The sequence below is a fragment of the Crinia signifera genome, chromosome 8, assembly GCF_055691185.1.
Source record: "Crinia signifera chromosome 8, ASM5569118v1, whole genome shotgun sequence".
Taxonomy (NCBI): domain Eukaryota; kingdom Metazoa; phylum Chordata; class Amphibia; order Anura; family Myobatrachidae; genus Crinia; species Crinia signifera.
In genome coordinates, this window is record NC_139224.1 from 172,945,038 (window position 1) to 172,967,026 (window position 21,989).

The following is a 21,989-nucleotide window of genomic DNA, read 5'->3' on the forward strand; positions in this document are numbered from 1 at the left end:
GTTATGGGTTCTATGCCCACCATGTGTTATATATACGGGGCAGTACGGACGGTGTAATGGTTAGCATTACTGCCTCACAGCGCTGAGGTTATGGGTTCTATGCCCACCATGTGTTATATATACAGGGCAGTACGGATGGTGTAATGGTTTTAGCATTACTGCGTCACAGCACTGAGGTCATGGGTTCTATCCCCACCATGTGTTATATATACGGGGCAGTACGGACGGTGTAATGGTTAGCATTACTGCCTCACAGCACTGAGGTCATGGGTTCTATTCCCACCATGTGTTATATATAGGGGGCAGTACGGACGGTGTAATGGTTAGCATTACTGCCTCACAGCGCTGAGGTTATGGGTTCTATGCCCACCATGTGTTATATATACGGGGCAGTACGGATGGTGTAATGGTTTTAGCATTACTGCCTCACAGCACTGAGGTCATGGGTTCTATCCCCACCATGTGTTATATATACAGGGCAGTACGAATGGTGTAATGGTTAGTATTACCGCCTCACAGCCAATGTTCCCTCTTATTTTACGAAGGCTGTGTGCGGCTAAAGATTTTGGCTGTGCAACTTTGGAAGGAAATTTAAATTTTTGTGCGTCACATATATAACTGAAAAATAACGTTCAGCATTTGTGTTAACTTTACTTCAAAATGATATTAAACATTTAAACATTCAAAATACAGTACACAATGTAGTTAATGGGTGAAACACACATTAATTGAGTCCACAACTGCAAAAAGGGACCACTGCTGCTTTGTGCGCTCAGTTGTAATTTCTGTGCGCACGCTCGTCAAGGTGTGTGCGCACAGCTTAGAGGGAACACTGCTCACAGCACTGAGGTCATGGGTTCTATCCCCACCATGTGTTATATATACGGGGCAGTACGGACGGTGTAATGGTTAGCATTACTGCCTCACAGCACTGAGGTCATGGGTTCTATTCCCACCATGTGTTATATATAGGGGGTAGTACGGACGGTGTAATGGTTAGCATTACTGCCTCACAGCGCTGAGGTTATGGGTTCTATGCCCACCATGTGTTATATATACGGGGCAGTACGGATGGTGTAATGGTTTTAGCATTACTGCCTCACAGCACTGAGGTCATGGGTTCTATCCCCACCATGTGTTATATATACAGGGCAGTACGAATGGTGTAATGGTTAGTATTACTGCCTCACAGCCAATGTTCCCTCTTATTTTACGAAGGCTGTGTGCGGCTAAAGATTTTGGCTGTGCAACTTTGGAAGGAAATTTAAATTTTTGTGCGTCACATATATAACTGGAAAATAACGTTCAGCATTTGTGTTAACTTTACTTCAAAATGATATTAAACATTTAAACATTCAAAATACAGTACACAATGTAGTTAATGGGTGAAACACACATTAATTGAGTCCACAACTGCAAAAAGGGACCACTGCTGCTTTGTGCGCTCAGTTGTAATTTCTGTGCGCACGCTCGTCAAGGTGTGTACGCACAGCTTAGAGGGAACACTGCTCACAGCACTGAGGTCATGGGTTATATCCCCACCATGTGTTATATATACGGGGCAGTACGGATGGTGTAGTGGTTTGCATTACTGCCTCAGCGCTGAGGTCATGGGTTCGATACCCACCATGGCCCTAACTGTGCGGAGTTTGTATATTCTCCCCGTACTTGCGTGGGTTTCCTCCGGGTACTCCGGTTTCCTCCCACAATCCAAAAATATACTGGTAGGCTAATTGGCTCCCAACAAATTAACCCTAGAATGTCTGTGTGTGCATGTACATGTGGTAGGGAATATAGATTGTAAGCTCCACTGGGGCAGGGACTGATGTGAATGTTCTAATCGTCTCTGTACAGCGCTGCGGAATATGTGGGCGCTATATAATAACTGGTAATAATAGTCTCTATACAGCGCTGCAGAATATGTGTGCGCTATATAAATAACTGGTAATAATAGTCTCTGTACAGCGCTGTGGAATATGTGTGCGCTATATAATAACTGGTAATAATAGACTCTGTACAGCGCTGTGGAATATGTGTGCACTATATAATAACTGGTAATAATATTCTCTGTACAGCGCTGCGGAAAATGTGTGCACTATATAATAACTGGTAATAATAGTCTCTATACAGCGCTGCGGAATATGTGTGCGCTATATAATAATTGGTAATAATAGTCTCTGTACAGCGCTGCGGAATATGTGTGTGCTATATAATAACTGGTAATAATAGTCTCTGTACAGCGCTGTGGAATATGTGTGCGCTATATAATAACTGGTAATAATAGTATCTGTACAGCGCTGCGGAATATGTGAGCGCTATATAATAACTGGTAATAATAGTCTCTGTACAGCACTGCGGTATATGTGTGCGCTATATAAATAACTGGTAATAATATTCTCTGTACAGCGCTGCGGAATATGTGTGCGCTATATAATAACTGGTAATAATATTCTCTGTACAGCGCTGTGGAATATGTGTGCGCTATATAATAACTGGTAATAATAATCTCTGTACAGCGCTGTGGAATATGTGTGCGCTATATAATAACTGGTAATAATATTATCTGTACAGTGCTGTGGAATATGTGTGCGCTATATAATAACTGGTAATAATAGTCTCTGTACAGCGCTGCGGAATATGTGTGCGCTATATAACTGGTAATAATAATCTCTGTACAGCGCTGCGGAATATGTGTGCGCTGTATAATAACTGGTAATAATAATCTCTGTACAGTGCTGTGGAATATGTGTGTGCTATATAATAACTGGTAATAATATTCTCTGTACAGCGCTGCGGAATATGTGTGCGCTATATAATAACTGGTAATAATATTATCTGTACAGTGCTGTGGAATATGTGTGCGCTATATAATAACTGGTAATAATAGTCTCTGTACAGCGCTGCGGAATACGTGTGTGCTATATAATAACTGGTAATAATAGTCTCTGTACAGCGCTGCGGAATATGTGTGCGCTATATAATAACTGGTGATAATATTCTCTGTACAGCGCTGCGGAATATGTGTGCGCTATATAAATAACTGGTAATAATAGTCTCTGTACAGCGCTGCGGAATATGTGTGCGCTATATAATAACTGGTAATAATAGTATCTGTACAACACTGCGGAATATGTACAGGGCTATATAAATACCTGGTAATAATAGTCTCTGTACAGCGCTGCGGAATATGTGTGCGCTATATAATAACTGGTAATAATAATCTCTGTACAGCGCTGCGGAATACGTGTGTGCTATATAATAACTGGTAAAAATAGTCTCTGTACAGCGCTGCGGAATATGTGTGCGCTATATAATAACTGGTGATAATATTCTCTGTACAGCGCTGCGGAATATGTGTGCGCTATATAAATAACTGGAAATAAATAATAGCTATCTGTAAGTAACATGTAGAATGTTGGATAACGTATAACAATCTGCACGTCATACACTGAGCACTCGGTACCGATATACCCTACCCTGCGGTCACTGGTTCCCAATATCTGCCACCACCGCAGGGGGCCAGGACCCTATCAGATACATCCAGCAGATCAGTACAAGCCCCGCCCCCACGCCGCTCACCTGTACATTGCTGGTAGAGCTTTCCTGGCAATCGCTCTGCGGTAACACAGAATAAGCCGAGGGCTCCCCTTCTTTGTCTCCGGTGGTCTGCGAATTGGCGTGTAACCCAACTGTCAGGGGCAAAAAAAGGTTTTCATATGAATGCAAAACAAAATTGTAGCAAACTATATAAAGACTCAACGCAGCGCTACCGTAGGAGGAATTATACAGTGTAGCGTTACACTTCTATAGGTTATCTATCTCCAGGTATTAATTCCTGGCGTCTGCACCGTGAGGTGTCTGCGTGCGTCTTTATGTAGCTTTAATCAAGCAGATTTCTACATTGAACTTGTGTATTCCCCAGACTCAGAACACTCTCCCACCGCCTTTAATAATGTGGAAATAATTGGTTCCATAACTCACTCTCACCCAATTCCCAGCTGCTAACCTCCTGTCTGAGTCACACTCACACCTCATCTCTACCCCTTCTCTTTCTATAGAGTGCAAGCTCTCTCACAAGATCCCTCATTTTCCAGTTCCAGGTTTTTTCTACCTTGGACGCCCCAGGTTATGGCCTTGCAGATCTACAATATAGAACCTGTACCAATATATACACTAACTACCAATCTAACCTTTATCAAAGATGAGCTTCACCCTCCGCGAGTTCCGCTTGCGGTTTCTGAACTCTCTTTCGAAGTTCCCCAGAGTTGTAGTGTACTGGTCCCAGGCGATTTCTGGTAACTGCACAATCCGCTGGGGGCGGGGAATACCAATGTCCATCTGACGTAAAGCAAAGTGTGTCATTATCCCAGTGATAGTCTACAAACGCAGCCGCAACTTCTCAGGCACAAGAACTGAAAGAGGACTGCGTGCCAAATATTGTATCCGATTCAGAATAAGGCCCTCGCTGCCGTATACAGCACCATTCTGCCAATTTAAGCGCCATTACCTTAAAGCTGGGGCAGCCAACTCCAGACTCTGAGAGCTACCAACAGTTCATGTTTTGCAGGTCTCCTCTCAGAATCATGAGGTGAAGTAATTAGCTCCACCTGAGGATCTTTTAAAATGTGTCAGTGAATAATGAGTGCAGCTGTGCAGCAGCTAGGTTGTCTGGAAAATGTGAACTGTTGGTAGCTCTCAAGGACTGGAGTTTATAATACAAAACAGTTAGAGATGTACAAAACATATAAAGAACAAGTGTGCAAAAAAACATCAAAATACATAAATATCTCTTGTGATTATATTATTATAATGAACCTTAATTTATATGGAGCCACAGTAAAAATCATGGTAGATCATAGGATATGAGCTAGAGTAATGGTGACCATACACGCACCTATTTTACTGTACGATGCGTTTTTGCCTGTACAATGGTTCTATACAATTTTCCTGCCATAATGCGATGCGATGTGTATTTTGATGCGTGCGATGCGATTAACCCATGTTTGTACTGTTAATTTTCAGATGTAGTCTAAAAAGTACGTGCTGCACATACTTTTTTGGACATACAATATCGGCTCCCGGGAACGCGCATCGCGTCGCATCGCATACGCCCATAAACACACCACGATTATTGTACATAAGATGCGTTTTGTACTTAAAAAATACAAAACGCATTCGATAATCGGTGCGTGTATGGTCACCTTAAGATTACAGCCAATGCAGTAAAAACACGCAAGAAATGTGTTTAAAATGTTGCAGGATCTTTAAATGACCCATGTAGAGAACAGTTACTGACAATGCGCCTGGATTTATATGTGACCCAATGATACCGGCTAAAGCATAACCTAACACTATCATAACAAAGGGGGATTCACTGGCCCACAAAACAGGGTCCAAATGGCAAAGGTCCAAAGATCTGTAGTCTTAAACTGGTCATACATCTACAGATCGATTGTCAGATTGGGCTGGTTGGAACAAAATCCCGGTACTGGATGAGAGCAGATGACAGTTGACCATTTGATTTGAAATGCTGGAAAACTGCCAAAAACGGTCACTCAGATATTACCAAGTTTTTGCTCCAAGCAGCCCAATCTGACAATCGATCTGTAGATGTATGGGCCCCATTACACTCTAGGACAGGGATGGGGAACATTCGGCCCTTCAGTTGCTGTTGAACTACAAATGCCAAAATAACCTGCTACAGTTTTTCTATTTGGCCAGGCCAAAACTGTTCCAGGGCATGCTGGGATGTGTAGTTCAACAAATCAAATGTTCACCATCCCTGCTTAAGGGAGGATGTAGTATAAATAGCCGTCAGTCACTGGTGTCGAATGTGAGTAGGTTGACAGCTAAATATGGTCGACAAACACAAAGGGTCAACATGAGTTTTGCACTTTTTTGGTGCCTATGTCGCCATGTGCACCGTTTAAGTGTCCCGAGTCCCCTCGCCATGCTTCGGGCACACTATTAGAATCTGAATTATGCCCACTTGGATCGTGATGTAAGAACAAGTCTGTTTTCTTTTTAAGTCGACACAAGAAAAACTTGTGTCGACTTAAATCACTGTCGACCCTTAAGGACATAATGACACGGATATAGCCCATGCAAAATGCTAAAATGACCAAATGGAATCTGTGGAAACCAACTGGCTGAAACTTTTTTTTTTTTTTTTAATTCGCAAAAATTAAATCTCCCCCAAATTTCAGACCAATGGCGGCTGACTGCCAGCGTGATGCGGTGATCGGCTGCGCCTGTTATTAACTTTAACTAAAGGTTGTAATAAAAGGGGAAATATTTGGGGGCCCGTCTGCAGAATATACGGGCCCTAGCTGTCTATGTTTCCAGACAATTCCATTTTTCCCCCCTTTAATTAAGACCAAAAACAATTTCAAAGCGTTAATATTGTAACCAGAAATTATGCTCAAGGAAACAGATCCGACCAATTGTACATGGGGAGAGGCAGGAGGTTCCGGATGAGAGGGTATGCTCAAATGTACCACCGCCAAGGACAGACAATCCGACATGGCAGAGTAACCGGGCAGATCAGTTAGCTGTGACGCTGGCATACAAGGGCACAGTGCCGCTGAGGACAGGCTGGCACATAACTAATAGGGATTGGGAGCAGCGTTGCCCCCCTGTAAGCAGCGATTTACTGCGAGTTAGTTATAAATAGGGGGAAAATGTGCAATCGGATAATAGCTCATCAATAGTGCGATATTGAGGTGTCCTGGATAAACGCTGAAGGAGTTTGCCCCATTGGGGATGGGGACAGATTTGGACCTGTGTGAGCAGCTCTGAACCATCCCCACTGGCTGATATTTTGAACAATGTCTTTTAGAAGGGCCAAAATGTACGATACTTTTCAAAATATCGTCCAGTGCGTACGCACCTTGAGGGTTTGGAAAGGAAACGTGGCGATCCTGTTGTAGATAGGACCGCTACTACGTCAGTGCCCCCTACAGGATAACACACTAGGTGCACAACCTCCGGAGCTTCCTCTGTACCGTACCCGGTGGTAGATAGAACCGTTACTACGTCAGTGCCCCCTACAGGATAACAGACTAGGTGCACAACCTCCGGAGCTTCCTCTGTACCGTACCCGGTGGTAGATAGAACCGTTACTACGTCAGTGCCCCCTACAGGATAACACACTAGGTGCACAAACTCCGGAGGTTCCTCTGTACCGTACCCGGTGGTAGATAGAACCGTTACTACGTCAGTGCCCCCTACAGGATAACACACTAGGTGCACAAACTCCGGAGCTTCCTCTGTACCGTACCCGGTGGTAGATAGAACCGTTACTACGTCAGTGCCCCCTACAGGATAACACACTAGGTGCACAACCTCCGGAGCTTCCTCTGTACCGTACCCGGTGGTAGATAGAACCGTTACTACGTCAGTGCCCCCTACAGGATAACACACTAGGTGCACAAACTCCGGAGCTTCCTCAGTACCGTACCCAGTGGTAGATAGAACCGTTACTACGTCAGTGCCCCCTACAGGATAACACACTAGGTGCACAACCCCCGGAGCTTCCTCTGTACCGTACCCGGTGGTAGATAGAACCGTTACTACGTCAGTGCCCCCTACAGGATAACACACTAGGTGCACAACCTCCGGAGCTTCCTCTGTACCGTACCCGGTGGTAGATAGAACCGTTACTACGTCAGTGCCCCCTACAGGATAACACACTAGGTGCACAACCTCCGGAGCTTCCTCTGTACCGTACCCGGTGGTAGATAGAACCGTTACTACGTCAGTGCCCCCTACAGGATAACACACTAGGTGCACAACCTCCGGAGCTTCCTCTGTACCGTACCCGGTGGTAGATAGAACCGTTACTACGTCAGTGCCCCCTACAGGATAACACACTAGGTGCACAACCTCCGGAGCTTCCTCTGTACCGTACCCGGTGGTAGATAGAACCGTTACTACGTCAGTGCCCCCTACAGGATAACACACTAGGTGCACAACCTCCGGAGCTTCCTCTGTACCGTACATGGTGGTAGATAGAACCGTTACTACGTCAGTGCCCCCTACAGGATAACACACTAGGTGCACAACCTCCGGAGCTTCCTCTGTACCGTACCCGGTGGTAGATAGAACCGTTACTACGTCAGTGCCCCCTACAGGATAACACACTAGGTGCACAACCTCCGGAGCTTCCTCCTTACCGTACATGGTGGTAGATAGAACCGTTACTACGTCAGTGCCCCCCCTACAGGATAACACACTAGGTGCACAACCTCCGGAGCTTCCTCCTTACCGTACATGGTGGTAGATAGAACCGTTACTACGTCAGTGCCCCCTACAGGATAACACACTAGGTGCACAACCTCCGGAGCTTCCTCTGTACCGTACCCGGTGGTAGATAGAACCGTTACTACGTCAGTGCCCCCTACAGGATAACACACTTGGTGCACAAACTCCGGAGCTTCCTCTGTACCGTACCCGGTGGTAGATAGAACCGTTACTACGTCAGTGCCCCCCTACAGGATAACACACTAGGTGCACAACCTCCGGAGCTTCCTCTGTACCGTACCCGGTGGTAGATAGAACCGTTACTACGTCAGTGCCCCCTACAGGATAACACACTAGGTGCACAACCCCCGGAGCTTCCTCTGTACCGTACCCGGTGGTAGATAGAACCGTTACTACGTCAGTGCCCCCTACAGGATAACACACTAGGTGCACAACCTCCGGAGCTTCCTCTGTACCGTACCTTCTTCTGCAGCTGATCCACAAACCCGATAGGATTGGCCAGGGCTTCCCTCTGATGTTGGGCTAAGTTCTCCACATCTACAACGGCCTGAGAGCGCTGAGCCTCCAGCACAGAGATGGTCTGTAAGAGCCTCTGATAACTGCAGGGATGGAGACAGACAATGAGCATCTGTGTAAAAGGCACCATGCAGGATAAAGTGTCCGAGAGGCCAGCTGCATTATACACGGAACATGTCATTACATTCATGGCTACAGTATCACAGATTAGTGTTCATTCTAGCACCCTGCACCTTCTCTTCCCTGCCTGGGGTTTGCGGTGGCACTTCTAGCACAGTGGATCTGTATCTCTCTGCTGAAATACAGACCAGCCTGTGCTAGAAGCACCATGACAGCGAGCAACACACTAGGCAGGAGAGAGGAACTGCATGGGTTTTGAAACGTGAACACAATCACAAATGATCGCTCATAACCACAGCTGGGCAGTCACAAAAGAATATTTGTAAAACAACATTGCGTGTGTATAAATGAGACATGTCTTACGTCAGACAGCCCATAGATGGCGCCATTAGGACGCAGAGTGACAATACATGAAATGTAATACACGGATACAGGACAGACTCCTCCTGCCTGCTCTATGGTCACGTGGTTGGTATAGTTTCTAACACTTGTTTCTCCTTAAATAAAAAAAACTTCCTTTTAAGGTTTTGATTCTGTGTATTATTTGACCCTATTATGGAGATGACAGGTAACATGTGGCCATTTGATAGGACACATATCACCAACACTAGACCCTGCCTATCAGACACACACACACACACACACACACGCTTCCCCCTCCTAACAGCAAGCAAACTCTGCCGCAACTTTTCTTCACTCTCCCAGTCGCAGGTTATTGGGCTGTGAACAAAACTGAGTCCACTGCAGCCCTTGGGGGCATAGTTACTAAACAGACAGATTATAACAGTAATAAATGCTAAACCAGCACTAGTTATTACCATTCAAAACCTGCTCTAGGTCAACAAGTGTGACTTTCTTTGGATTGTAAGCTTGCGAGCAGGGCCCTCCTACCTTTTTATCTGTAAATACCCTGTATGTTGTATCACTGTTTCCAGCGCAACAGATTTTGCTGCACTATATAAAAAACTGTTAATAAGTTGGTCAGGGTGTAAGAGCGCCATCTACTGTTCATTACCAAGTACTGTACACTAAGAAGCCAGACACATCGCCCTTCTCACACATAGCATAACCCTAGAGGTTTGTAATGCCGACTCACCGATAACCAGAGCTAATCACAGAATTGATTATGTGGAATAACTGCTCAATTACAGGTTATACGCAAACAAGTGGCTTCCATGAAATCTATGCGGTATATCGGGGTTACGATACTGCCAGGTCCCCTCAGTAAATGTTAGCATTCTGTAAGGCTGATACACCGAGTCTCTGATGTATGCGCCAGGCCCCCTAGTGCTTGGGGCCACCAGCTCATACTCCGCATACTGTAGCTGGGGCACATCTCCCGAACTATATCTCCACATTGCAATGGCAAACATGTATGTCAGAGACTAGCAGACTGAACGGATCAGCACACATGGGCACAAAGTGGGCATTCTGTGCTGCTGCGTGTATATATGTAGGATGGACACAGAGATACATGGAGAGAATCCCTATGTAGAATTCCTGACTGAGGACCAGCCAGCAGAAATAACGGTACTTGTGTATTATCATGGCGCCAGTTACGTAGAACCATTGACAATTTTTAACCTGCCTGACATGACAGGTGTGAATGTGTTCCTGAAACACCCCCCACTATCTACGCCAGCCCGAAGCGTGGTGAGCACAGTGAGCCCCGCGAGGGGACACATATCACTTGACATGTATTCCGCGTGCGCTCGCCACACTTTATAAAGTCAACTCCGCGCCGATAGTGGGGGTATGAACAGGTCAGGAGGACGCGTACCACGCTTCGTGCTGATGTGGATAGTGGGGGTATGAACAGGTCAGGAGGACGCGTACCACGCTTCATGCTGATGTGGATAGTGGGGGTATGAACAGGTCAGGAGGACACGTACCATGCTTCGTGCTGATGTGGATAGTGGGGGCATGAACAGGTCAGGAGGACGCGTACCGCGCTTCGTGCTGATGTGGATAGTGGGGGCATGAACAGGTCAGGAGGACGCGTACCGCGCTTCGTGCTGATGTGGATAGTGGGGGTATGAACAGGTCAGGAGGACGCGTACCGCGCTTCGTGCTGATGTGGATAGTGGGGGCATGAACAGGTCAGGAGGACGCGTACCGCGCTTCGTGCTGATGTGGATAGTGGGGGCATGAACAGGTCAGGAGGACGCGTACCGCGCTTCGTGCTGATGTGGATAGTGGGGGCATGAACAGGTCAGGAGGACGCGTACCGCGCTTCGTGCTGATGTGGATAGTGGGGGCATGAACAGGTCAGGAGGACGCGTACCGCGCTTCGTGCTGATGTGGATAGTGGGGGCATGAACAGGTCAGGAGGACGCGTACCGCGCTTCGTGCTGATGTGGATAGTGGGGGCATGAACAGGTCAGGAGGACGCGTACCGCGCTTCGTGCTGATGTGGATAGTGGGGGTATGAACAGGTCAGGAGGACGGGTACCACGCTTCGTGCTGATGTGGATAGTGGGGGTATGAACAGGTCAGGAGGACGCGTACCGCGCTTCGTGCTGATGTGGATAGTGGGGGTATGAACAGGTCAGGAGGACGCGTACCACGCTTCGTGCTGATGTGGATAGTGGGGGTATGAACAGGTCAGGAGGACGCGTACCGCGCTTCGTGCTGATGTGGATAGTGGTGGTATGAACAGGTCAGGAGGACGCGTACCACGCTTCGTGCTGATGTGGATAGTGGGGGTATGAACAGGTCAGGAGGACGCGTACCACGCTTCGTGCTGATGTGGATAGTGGGGGTATGAACAGGTCAGGAGGACGCGTACCACGCTTCATGCTGATGTGGATAGTGGGGGCATGAACAGGTCAGGAGGACGCGTACCGCGCTTCGTGCTGATGTGGATAGTGGGGGTATGAACAGGTCAGGAGGACACGTACCACGCTTCGTGCTGATGTGGATAGTGGTGGTTTGAACAGGTCAGGAGGACGCGTACCGCGCTTCGTGCTGATGTGGATAGTGGGGGTATGAACAGGTCAGGAGGACGCGTACCACGCTTCGTGCTGATGTGGATAGTGGTGGTTTGAACAGGTCAGGAGGACGCGTACCGCGCTTCGTGCTGATGTGGATAGTGGGGGTATGAACAGGTCAGGAGGACACGTACCACGCTTCGTGCTGATGTGGATAGTGGGGGTATGAACAGGTCAGGAGGACGCGTACCACGCTTCGTGCTGATGTGGATAGTGGGGGTATGAACAGGTCAGGAGGACGCGTACCACGCTTCGTGCTGATGTGGATAGTGGGGGTATGAACAGGTCAGGAGGACGCGTACCGCGCTTCGTGCTGATGTGGATAGTGGGGGTATGAACAGGTCAGGAGGACGCGTACCGCGCTTCGTGCTGATGTGGATAGTGGGGGTATGAACAGGTCAGGAGGACGCGTACCGCGCTTCGTGCTGATGTGGATAGTGGGGGTATGAACAGGTCAGGAGGACGCGTACCGCGCTTCGTGCTGATGTGGATAGTGGGGGTATGAACAGGTCAGGAGGACGCGTACCGCGCTTCGTGCTGATGTGGATAGTGGGGGTATGAACAGGTCAGGAGGACGCGTACCGCGCTTCGTGCTGATGTGGATAGTGGGGGTATGAACAGGTCAGGAGGACGCGTACCGCGCTTCGTGCTGATGTGGATAGTGGGGGTATGAACAGGTCAGGAGGACGCGTACCGCGCTTCGTGCTGATGTGGATAGTGGGGGTATGAACAGGTCAGGAGGACGCGTACCGCGCTTCGTGCTGATGTGGATAGTGGGGGTATGAACAGGTCAGGAGGACGCGTACCGCGCTTCGTGCTGATGTGGATAGTGGGGGTATGAACAGGTCAGGAGGACGCGTACCGCGCTTCGTGCTGATGTGGATAGTGGGGGTATGAACAGGTCAGGAGGACGCGTACCGCGCTTCGTGCTGATGTGGATAGTGGTGGTTTGAAATAGAAGCATTTGCCAGTATGTAACATGGAGCACTGTCAAATGTGTCCTTTATTGTGCATTACACGCACTTGCGCCCCCCCCCCCCCTTTGTGCAGGAGACGCACGTGCTCTCGAACCCCTAACCCTGTCAGTATCCCTGAAGTGGACACGGGCAAGGTTGCCGTACCCTGCCGCAAGAATTACTGAGATGCACAAGCGTATGAGAGGCTTGTGGTTCTCAGGCAGATGGAGCATCAGCCAGCGCAGGGGATCTGGTGGTTACCGGCACTGTGAGAGGCGTTCCCTAGGCTTGCCAGGGACGCCGGAGACAGTATGGTGACTAGCTGCCTGACGGGGACACTACGCTGAGTACACAGGGCTGCCGCGGGGACACTACGCTGACTACACAGGGCTGCCGCGGGGACACTACGCAGGGCTGCCGCGGGGACACTACGCTGACTACGCAGGGCTGCCGCGGGGACACTACGCTGACTACGCAGGGCTGCCGCGGGGACACTACGCCGACTACACAGGGCTGCCGCGGGGACACTACACAGGGCTGCCGCGGGGACACTACGCCGACTACGCAGGGCTGCCTGATGGGGACACTACGCCGACTACACAGGGCTGCCGCGGGGACACTACGCCGACTACGCAGGGCTGCCGCGGGGACACTACGCCGACTACACAGGGCTGCCGCGGGGACACTACGCCGACTACGCAGGGCTGCCTGATGGGGACACTACGCCGACTACACAGGGCTGCCTGATGGACACTACGCCGACTACGCAGGGCTGCCGCGGGGACACTACGCCGACTACACAGGGCTGCCGCGGGGACACTACGCCGACTACGCAGGGCTGCCGCGGGGACACTACGCAGGGCTGCCGCGGGGACACTACGCTGACTACACAGGGCTGCCGCGGGGACACTACGCCGACTACGCAGGGCTGCCGCGGGGACACTACGCAGGGCTGCCGCGGGGACACTACGCCGACTACACAGGGCTGCCGCGGGGACACTACGCCGACTACGCAGGGCTGCCGCGGGGACACTACGCCGACTACGCAGGGACACTACGCAGGGCTGCCGCGGGGACACTACGCCGACTACGCAGGGCTGCCGCGGGGACACTACGCAGGGCTGCCGCGGGGACACTACGCAGGGCTACACAGGGCTGCCGCGGGGACACTACGCCGACTACGCAGGGCTGCCGCGGGGACACTACGCCGACTACACAGGGCTGCCGCGGGGACACTACGCCGACTACACAGGGCTGCCGCGGGGACACTACGCCGACTACGCAGGGCTGCCGCGGCGACACTACGCAGGGCTGCCGCGGGGACACTACGCCGACTACGCAGGGCTGCCGCGGGGACACTACGCAGGGCTGCCGCGGGGACACTACGCTGACTACACAGGGCTGCCGCGGGGACACTACGCCGACTACGCAGGGCTGCCGCGGGGACACTACGCCGACTACGCAGGGCTGCCGCGGGGACACTACGCTCACTACACAGGGCTGCCGCGGGGACACTACGCCGACTACGCAGGGCTGCCGCGGGGACACTACGCAGGGCTGCCGCGGGGACACTACGCTGACTACACAGGGCTGCCGCGGGGACACTACACTGACTACGCAGGGCTGCCGCGGGGACACTACACTGACTACGCAGGGCTGCCGCGGGGACACTACACTGACTATGCAGGGCTGCCGCGGGGACACTACGCAGGGCTGCCGCGGGGACACTACGCTGACTACGCAGGGCTGCCGCGGGGACACTACGCTGACTACGCAGGGCTGCCGCGGGGACACTACGCTGACTACGTAGATTAGCCTACACTGAAAACGTAGCGTAGCTTGACGCCGTGATAATACACAAGTACCGAAATAACAGAGGGGGTTACTGTGTACCAGGAGAAGGCATCACTTAGAGGGAACAGACAATGGGACAGATGTACTAAGCCTGAAAAGGGATGAAATGGAGAGTGATAATGCACCAGCCAATCAGCTCCTACCTGTCATTTTTCCTGTGACAAGGCAGTTAGGAGCCGATTGATTGGTGGTTTATTACTTTTCAAGGCTTCGTACCTCTCCCCCAATGTGCATGGGCACCCACACCCAGAGATCTGCACCAATAGGATACAGCGGGACCGGGCGGAAGCACAATGATGAGCGATTAACGTCCCCTCTGCAGCGCAGCTTCCCGATCACAGTTCCCCTGTACCAGTCACAGGGGTAGAACTTTGGAGCTTTCAGAATCTGATATAAATGAGCAGCACAGAGGATACCAGCAAAGCCGGGAAAGGAACTAAACCAACACAAAAGGATGAAAGATCAGAAGTCACTTCAGATGCCCAGCCGGACCTCAGGGAACACAGCAGGGGCTGCCCAGCCAGACCTCAGGGAACACAGCAGGGGCTGCCCAGCCAGACCTCAGGGAACACAGCAGGGGCTGCCCAGCCGGACCTCAGGGAACACAGCAGGGGCTGCCCAGCCGGACCTCAGGGAACACAGCAGGGGCTGCCCAGCCGGACCTCAGGGAACACAGCAGGGGCTGCCCAGCCGGACCTCAGGGACCACAGCGGGGGGGTGGCCAAGCCGGACCTCCGGGAACACAGCAGGGGCTGCCCAGCCGGACCTCAGGGAACACAGCAGGGGCTGCCCAGATGGTAGACTCTGGGTAAGTAACAGAATGAGCTGTACTTGAAACATTACAGTGTAAAAAAAATTGCGATTTAGGGGAAAAATAATAACAAATGATACAAAAATGATACCTAAATGTTATACAAATTAAGTCAACAAGAAGTGATCGAGGACTTCTATGACTTAGGTGAGCACACACCCTAGACCAGGCTTGTCCAACCCGCGGCCCGCATGCAGCCCAGGTCGGGTAGTAATGCGGCCCAGTGCATTTAAAGAAATTCTAAGTATAATATATTTAGGGCAACTACCTGGTCCGCCTACAGCAGCGTCTCCGTGCTGGCCGCGGCACTGTACCCAAAGTAAAGATGGCCGCGGCCAGCATCGAGTTCTCCCAAACCTAAAATGGCCGCGGGAGCGCTGGTGCAAATGCGCAGGCGCACTCAGCTGCTCCCGCAGTCCGAAGGACATCTGAGCTGGCGCTTCCCCCACGTGATCCATCCCAGCAGCGCGCAGGGCTGGATGATGATCTGATGGGTGGCGGCAGCAGGAGCAGGCAGCCAGGCCAGTGGTGCCTTCTCATACCCCCACTACCATCAGTGTCTTTGTGAATTGCTGCACTCATCCCCTGTGTCAACAGCTGTGGTGAGTGATCACTACAGGGGGCATTATGAATATAAGTGGCATTACCAGGGGTGCAACAAGTTCCATCGAAGCAAATCTGGATGCATTGGTGGCTGAGAAACAATGTCAAACATCTCACTAACTTCATTTCCAAGTAAGTTTAATATGTTAACTATGTTTTTTTTGGATGATCAGGTATCGTTACTGTTATTTTATGTGTGGCCCAAACCAAATTTTCAACTTCTAATGTGGCCCAGGGAAGGTGAAAGGTTGAACAACCCCTGCTCTAGACAATTATTTTTTGTGTGTGTATATATATATATATATATATATATATATATATATATATATATATATATATATATATATATATATATATATATATATATATATATATATATATATATATATTTATATTTTTTTTTTTTTTTTTTTTTTTTAACAACAAAAACAAGTATTTAAACCAGAGATTCCCAAACTTAGGGTTTATTAAGACCTGATTACATGGCTGCAAATTTACAGACCAAGCAACTATGGAATGCATGTAGTACACATGACCGAGGACATGTTGCGGGGGGGGGGAAACAGCATTTATTTTATTTTTTTAAATCGCTGGCCTATGCAAGGTGATTTACAGGAAGCCGCCGGGTGTAGGTGTCACCCAGTAATTTTTCTGTGAGTGTCAGTGAGAATTCAGGTGTGCCCAGGCATTTCAGGGAGGGTCTGTGACGTCAGCCCTGGCCTCGATCAGCCTGATTCTATCACAGCCGCTGAGTAAGTCCTGGGCTACACACACACACTGCACACACTGGGGAATCATTACATGGTGAGCGGCTGTTATCTGGGAGTGTCAGGGATAATGCAGGCGTGGCCAGGTGTGTGAGGGGAAGTCATGTGATGTCAGCTCCGCCCCCGATCAGCCTGATTCTATCGCAGGAACTGAGTAAGTCCTGGGCTACGCATAGACTATAACACACTGGGGAATCATTACATGGTGAGCGGCTGTTATCTGGGAGTGTCAGGGATAATGCAGGCGTGGCCAGGTGTGTGAGGGGAAGTCATGTGATGTCAGCTCCGCCCCTGATCAGCCTGATTCTATCGCAGGAACTGAGTAAGTCCTGGGCTACGCATAGACTATAACACACTGGGGAATCATTACATGGTGAGCGGCTGTTATCTGGGAGTGTCAGGTAATACGCAGGCGTGGCCAGGTGTATGAGGGGAAGTCATGTGACATCAACTCCACCCCTAATCAGCCTGATTCTATCACAGCCGCTGAGTAAGTCCTGGGCTACGCACACACTGCACACACTGGGGAATCATTACATGGTGAGCGGCTGTTATCTGGGAGTGTCAGGTAATACGCAGGTGTGACCAGGTGTGTGAGGGGAAGTCATGTGATGTCAGCTCCGCCCCCGATCCGCCTGATTCTATCACAGCCGCTGAGTAAGTCCTGGGCTACACACTGCACACACTGGGAAATCATTACATGGTGAGCGGCTGTTATCTGGGAGCGTCAGGGATAATGCAGGCGTGGCCAGGTGTATGAGGGGAAGTCATGTGATGTCAGCTCCGCCCCCCGATCAGCCTGATTCTATCACAGCCACTGAGTAAGTCCTGGCCTATGCGCACACTGCACACACTGGGGAATCATTCCAAGCATTGTGAGTTGTGAATGTATTTGCGCAGGCTTGCATGGGGCGGGATATTACGCTCTCAGGGTTTAGCCATCTGATTGCTGGGCTCTGCATTTTAGCCGAGAAGCATTCAGCTCTGAATAACCTCCATAGTCCTCAAGGCATCTTAACAAAGTAGGTTTAAGGATACCCAGATGACTTAATACCTCAATTTGATTCAACCACCTGTGCTTAACAATAGATATCTTTACAACCTGGACTATTAAAGGCCCATACACACTGGGCGACTGAGCTGAAAGTCGCTCAAAACAGCAGGTTTAAGCGGCTTTCAACTCAAAGCTGCCCAGTGTGTATGGCTTTGCCGGCGATGCTGCGGTAGCGCTCACCGCTCATCGCTTTGCCGGCTTTGAATAGCTCTGCACTATGCAACACCACGCCCTCCCCTCCCCTCGACTATGCCCAGTGTGTATACACTGAGCGGCTCTCCCCCCAGCAATGAATGCGATCATTGCTGTCCATACACGTTGCCCAGTGTGTATGGACCTTTTGAGTGCCTTGAAGACTAGTTTTGGGAACCACTGATTTAAATATTGACCGATATATTGGGCCATCGATGATCAGATTATTACCACTTTTCTGCCGGCTGCTCCTTTATGCAGCCATCGGGTGTACATAGGGAAGCTGAGGGCCGCTTCCCCGTGGTGGGGGGTGCTGGGCTGCCAAATCAGCTGCACTAAAGGAGGAAACCAGAAATAGCGGGAGATCCCCCCGGGGGCTGATGAATAAAATTGTAAAATCTACTATCAAAAACATTAAATAAAAAAGTTTGTTCTATGATTTATTTTGTTATCTCCAAATTCTTCTCAGAGTTAAACTATCTTCGATGGGGCCAGAACCTGCGGTTTTCATCACATTGTGCCCAGTGTTTTGGGGGGTTTTTTGCTACTTTTTCCATTAAAATGCATTTTATTTGCAAAATGAAGCAAATATGACACACAAGCATCTTCTGCTGATTAAAATTGTATGTGTTTTTTTTTCTGCATGCTCTACTCATGCAGTCTTCAATTAGATTGTTTTCGTAAATCAAAACCCTATAAAAATCTATTTGCAAAAAAAAAAAATAGCATGTGTATATTCTGTATGTGGCCGTAGCTATATCTGCATACTAAATGCTACCTTATAGAGGTTTACAAGAAAACACTGCTGCAGATACACAGCAGCAGTCACACAATGTGTATGCATGACGCAAATCATTTTAATCAGCAGAAGCTGCTTGTGCGTCCTATTCTCAAAGAAGATGCTATTCACCTGTAAAACACACAAATGACTTTGTAGCAAGATCCAATCTAACACTGTCAGATGTGCTGGTTAAAATAATCTAGTTACAAAACAGGGAAGTTAGCGGTTACGAAGGAGATTCATCTTTTCTATGTTATAGTTACAGGATAGAGAGAGAATTATTTTCGCACACGTTTAGATTCTGCAATTCTTCGTGTTGCACGTGCGGAATTGAGGGGAGATATTTTGACATCAAAACACAGCCTAGCCCTCGCCACGCTGCCTCATATGTGTATACACCGGTGGATATACCCAGTACCACAAACGAAAGCAGTGCTCAGTGTGTAAAACACCAGGATGTTGGCAATAGGACACAGCTTGGGGAAGGACCTGCCAGTGACTGCCTTTTATACACTCTGCCCTCACTTTTGCAAGGGGCAGAGGGTATAGGAAGAAACAGCCAGAAGAGAAACAAGAACAGCGGAACTGACATCCAGATTATCTATAGCCGTTAATGACATCACAGCGACAGCCCCGGTCTACGTTCCCCTTACACAATAACTGTAGTTCAGTGGCCAAAATACAGATCATCTACAAATATATAAGTAGGTTTGGAATATTTGAACTATCCACATTTTTATAATGAAATGTATCTTAATTTAGTGTTCATTTTAGCACTCGCCGTCTTTGAAAACCTATGCCGTTCCTCTTCTCTGCCTGCTGTGTCGCTGTCTGCTGTAGTACTTCTAGCACAGTGTGGTCTGTATATCAGCACTGATCTGCAAACCAAACCACCCCAGGCAGGGAAGAGGAACTGCATGGGTTTTTAAAGATGGCGGGTGCTAGAATGAATACTATTAATCGTTGTGGAAAAGTCTGTTATCCCCCTTGAGTGGTGGGATTTGCTGAGGCAGGACAAAACTACCAGGGCAGGTTTGTCCTGCCCCAGCAATACCCACCACTCAAGTGCAGCAGCCAGTCCTGACTGCCCCCCCCCCCCCTTTCCAGTCACCCTGTTGCTGCCTTTCGCCCTCCTGCGATCTTACGCCAAAGCTCCCCGTCGCAATTCGCACTGCAGCAGTGACCAGGTTGCAGGCCATGCTCAGGGAGGTTTGGGGCGGGAGCAGCAGCAGACGAGCTCCGGCATACAATTGCTGGAGCGCGGAGGTCAGGGGAGAGCGACAGGGGGGGTGGGGAGCAATGGAAGGGTTCCACTAGAGGTGGTGCACAGCTGGAGGCACTACTGGCGCACACCTAACTACTAGTGGCATGCTCAGAAATTTTCCAGGATAGCCCGCTGCGGCAGCGCAGCTGAGCCCGGAAAAGTTCCGAACATACCACCGAAGTGGTTAATAAAAGGACTTGCATTCAAATTTATTCCTGCTGTCTCATTGTATAAAAAGTATTGGTTGGGATTTTGGGACATGTCGGATTTTTCCACAAAAGTTGGACATATAACAAAGTCGGCTAATGCGATTGCATCCAAGTTCATTAAAAGTCAGAAGTAAAAAGTTGGATCCAGAGGTTTTTCTCATATTAAACATACAACTCGGCCGATATAACCAGAGCTGAGCTAGAAAGTCAGATACGAAACAGCTCTGGAAAGTTGGACATAATTAGAGCCGGATTGTTTGGGTGCGTCGTATTCAGCAATGTTGAAAACCACTTACAAGCACACAGATACAGCACATTTGTAACAATCAAACATTTTAAAAGTTATTTCTAACCTTAAAAATCCAAAATATCATTTGATCTGTCAAAATACCTCATGTACTGTACATGTAATTTGTGCATTTCTTCCACCTCAAATGCACCTTATGGGAATCTGATGCACAAACAGCTTCTGCTGATTAAAATTACAAGCAGCATGCCTAAACTCTATATGTAGTTAAACCTGTATCTGCATAACAAATGTTCTGCTACAGTGTTTTCCAACCAAACACTGTAGCATCATTGGTACGCAGATACTCTGGCAGTTATCATGCTGCATATCATTTTAATCAGCAGAAGCTGTTTGTGCATCTAATTCACACATCGATGTACATAAAATGCATTTGTAAGTGACGTACATTATTAATGAATTAACAATGGGCGAGTTGCCTGAAAAAGGTCGGACATTCTCACGTCTGTGAAAACGGCTCCCATTACATGCTGTGTTAATTTGCAATGTTGTTATTATTTAACTTTTTTCCGAGCAGCATCCTTCAGAGTTATTACCATATTTAAGTTAATTTAAGGTGGTTGTGCCCAAAAATATATAGAAAGTAAGTTTTATAAGTCCTGAGGCCTGAACACGACTCGCTGCTGCAATTTAAATTGGTAAACTAGAACAATAAAAAAGTTACTAGAGGTGGCCATACACACGCAGATTTATCTTCAGATCTGGCTGGTTGGAACAAAAACATGGTTATGGATGAGAGCAAGTGAGTGACTGTTGACCATTTGCTTGGAAATGCTGGAAAACTGCCAAACTGTCACTCATCCATAACCATGTTTTTGTTCCTACCAGCCAGATCTGAAGATAAATCTTACTAGTGTATGGGCACCTTAACTCTTTTTAATTACGAAGAATGCCGGAAAATGCCTGGGCAAAACACAGAAACATACTGTTGCTGACAAGAGACAGTTCAGCCAAGGAAATAAAGGAGTGCCTGTCTTCATACTATCTGTCCAATGGCAGCAACAGGCTTGTGTAAACGCTTGAAAAAAATCTCTGAATTTGATTTGCAGATAATCTGTTAATCCAACATCTCTGCCGAAACAGAGATTACTGAGCGGAGGGCGGAACAATACCTGGAATATTTAGGTGTGCCCCTGAGCATTTGTGATCTGACCTCCAGAAACAGAACACAAAACCCGCTAAGCATCTGACAACAAAATAAAACCCTGAGCCAATAAGTGACATCTACAAATGTCAACATGAAACAAACCTTCAGTTCAAAGCCACTGGAGACAATGAACAGACTACTCAGGAGCAGAAATGA

At 48.7% G+C, this 21,989-nt stretch overlaps 1 protein-coding gene across 4 annotated transcripts in view; it reads right to left on the reverse strand.

The window, feature by feature from the left end:
- The window catches only part of ZZZ3 (zinc finger ZZ-type containing 3), a 56,489-nt gene that overhangs the window by 17,453 nt on the left and 17,047 nt on the right, over positions 1-21,989 (reverse strand). For all 4 annotated transcript variants that reach the window (XM_083157789.1, XM_083157791.1, XM_083157790.1 and 1 more), the window contains exons 3-5: positions 8,723-8,861; positions 4,191-4,338; positions 3,580-3,689 (exon numbers count right to left, since the gene is read on the reverse strand). In XM_083157789.1, the coding sequence (XP_083013915.1) occupies positions 3,580-3,689; positions 4,191-4,338; positions 8,723-8,861 (397 nt within the window). The remainder of the gene's footprint in view (positions 1-3,579; positions 3,690-4,190; positions 4,339-8,722; positions 8,862-21,989) is intronic.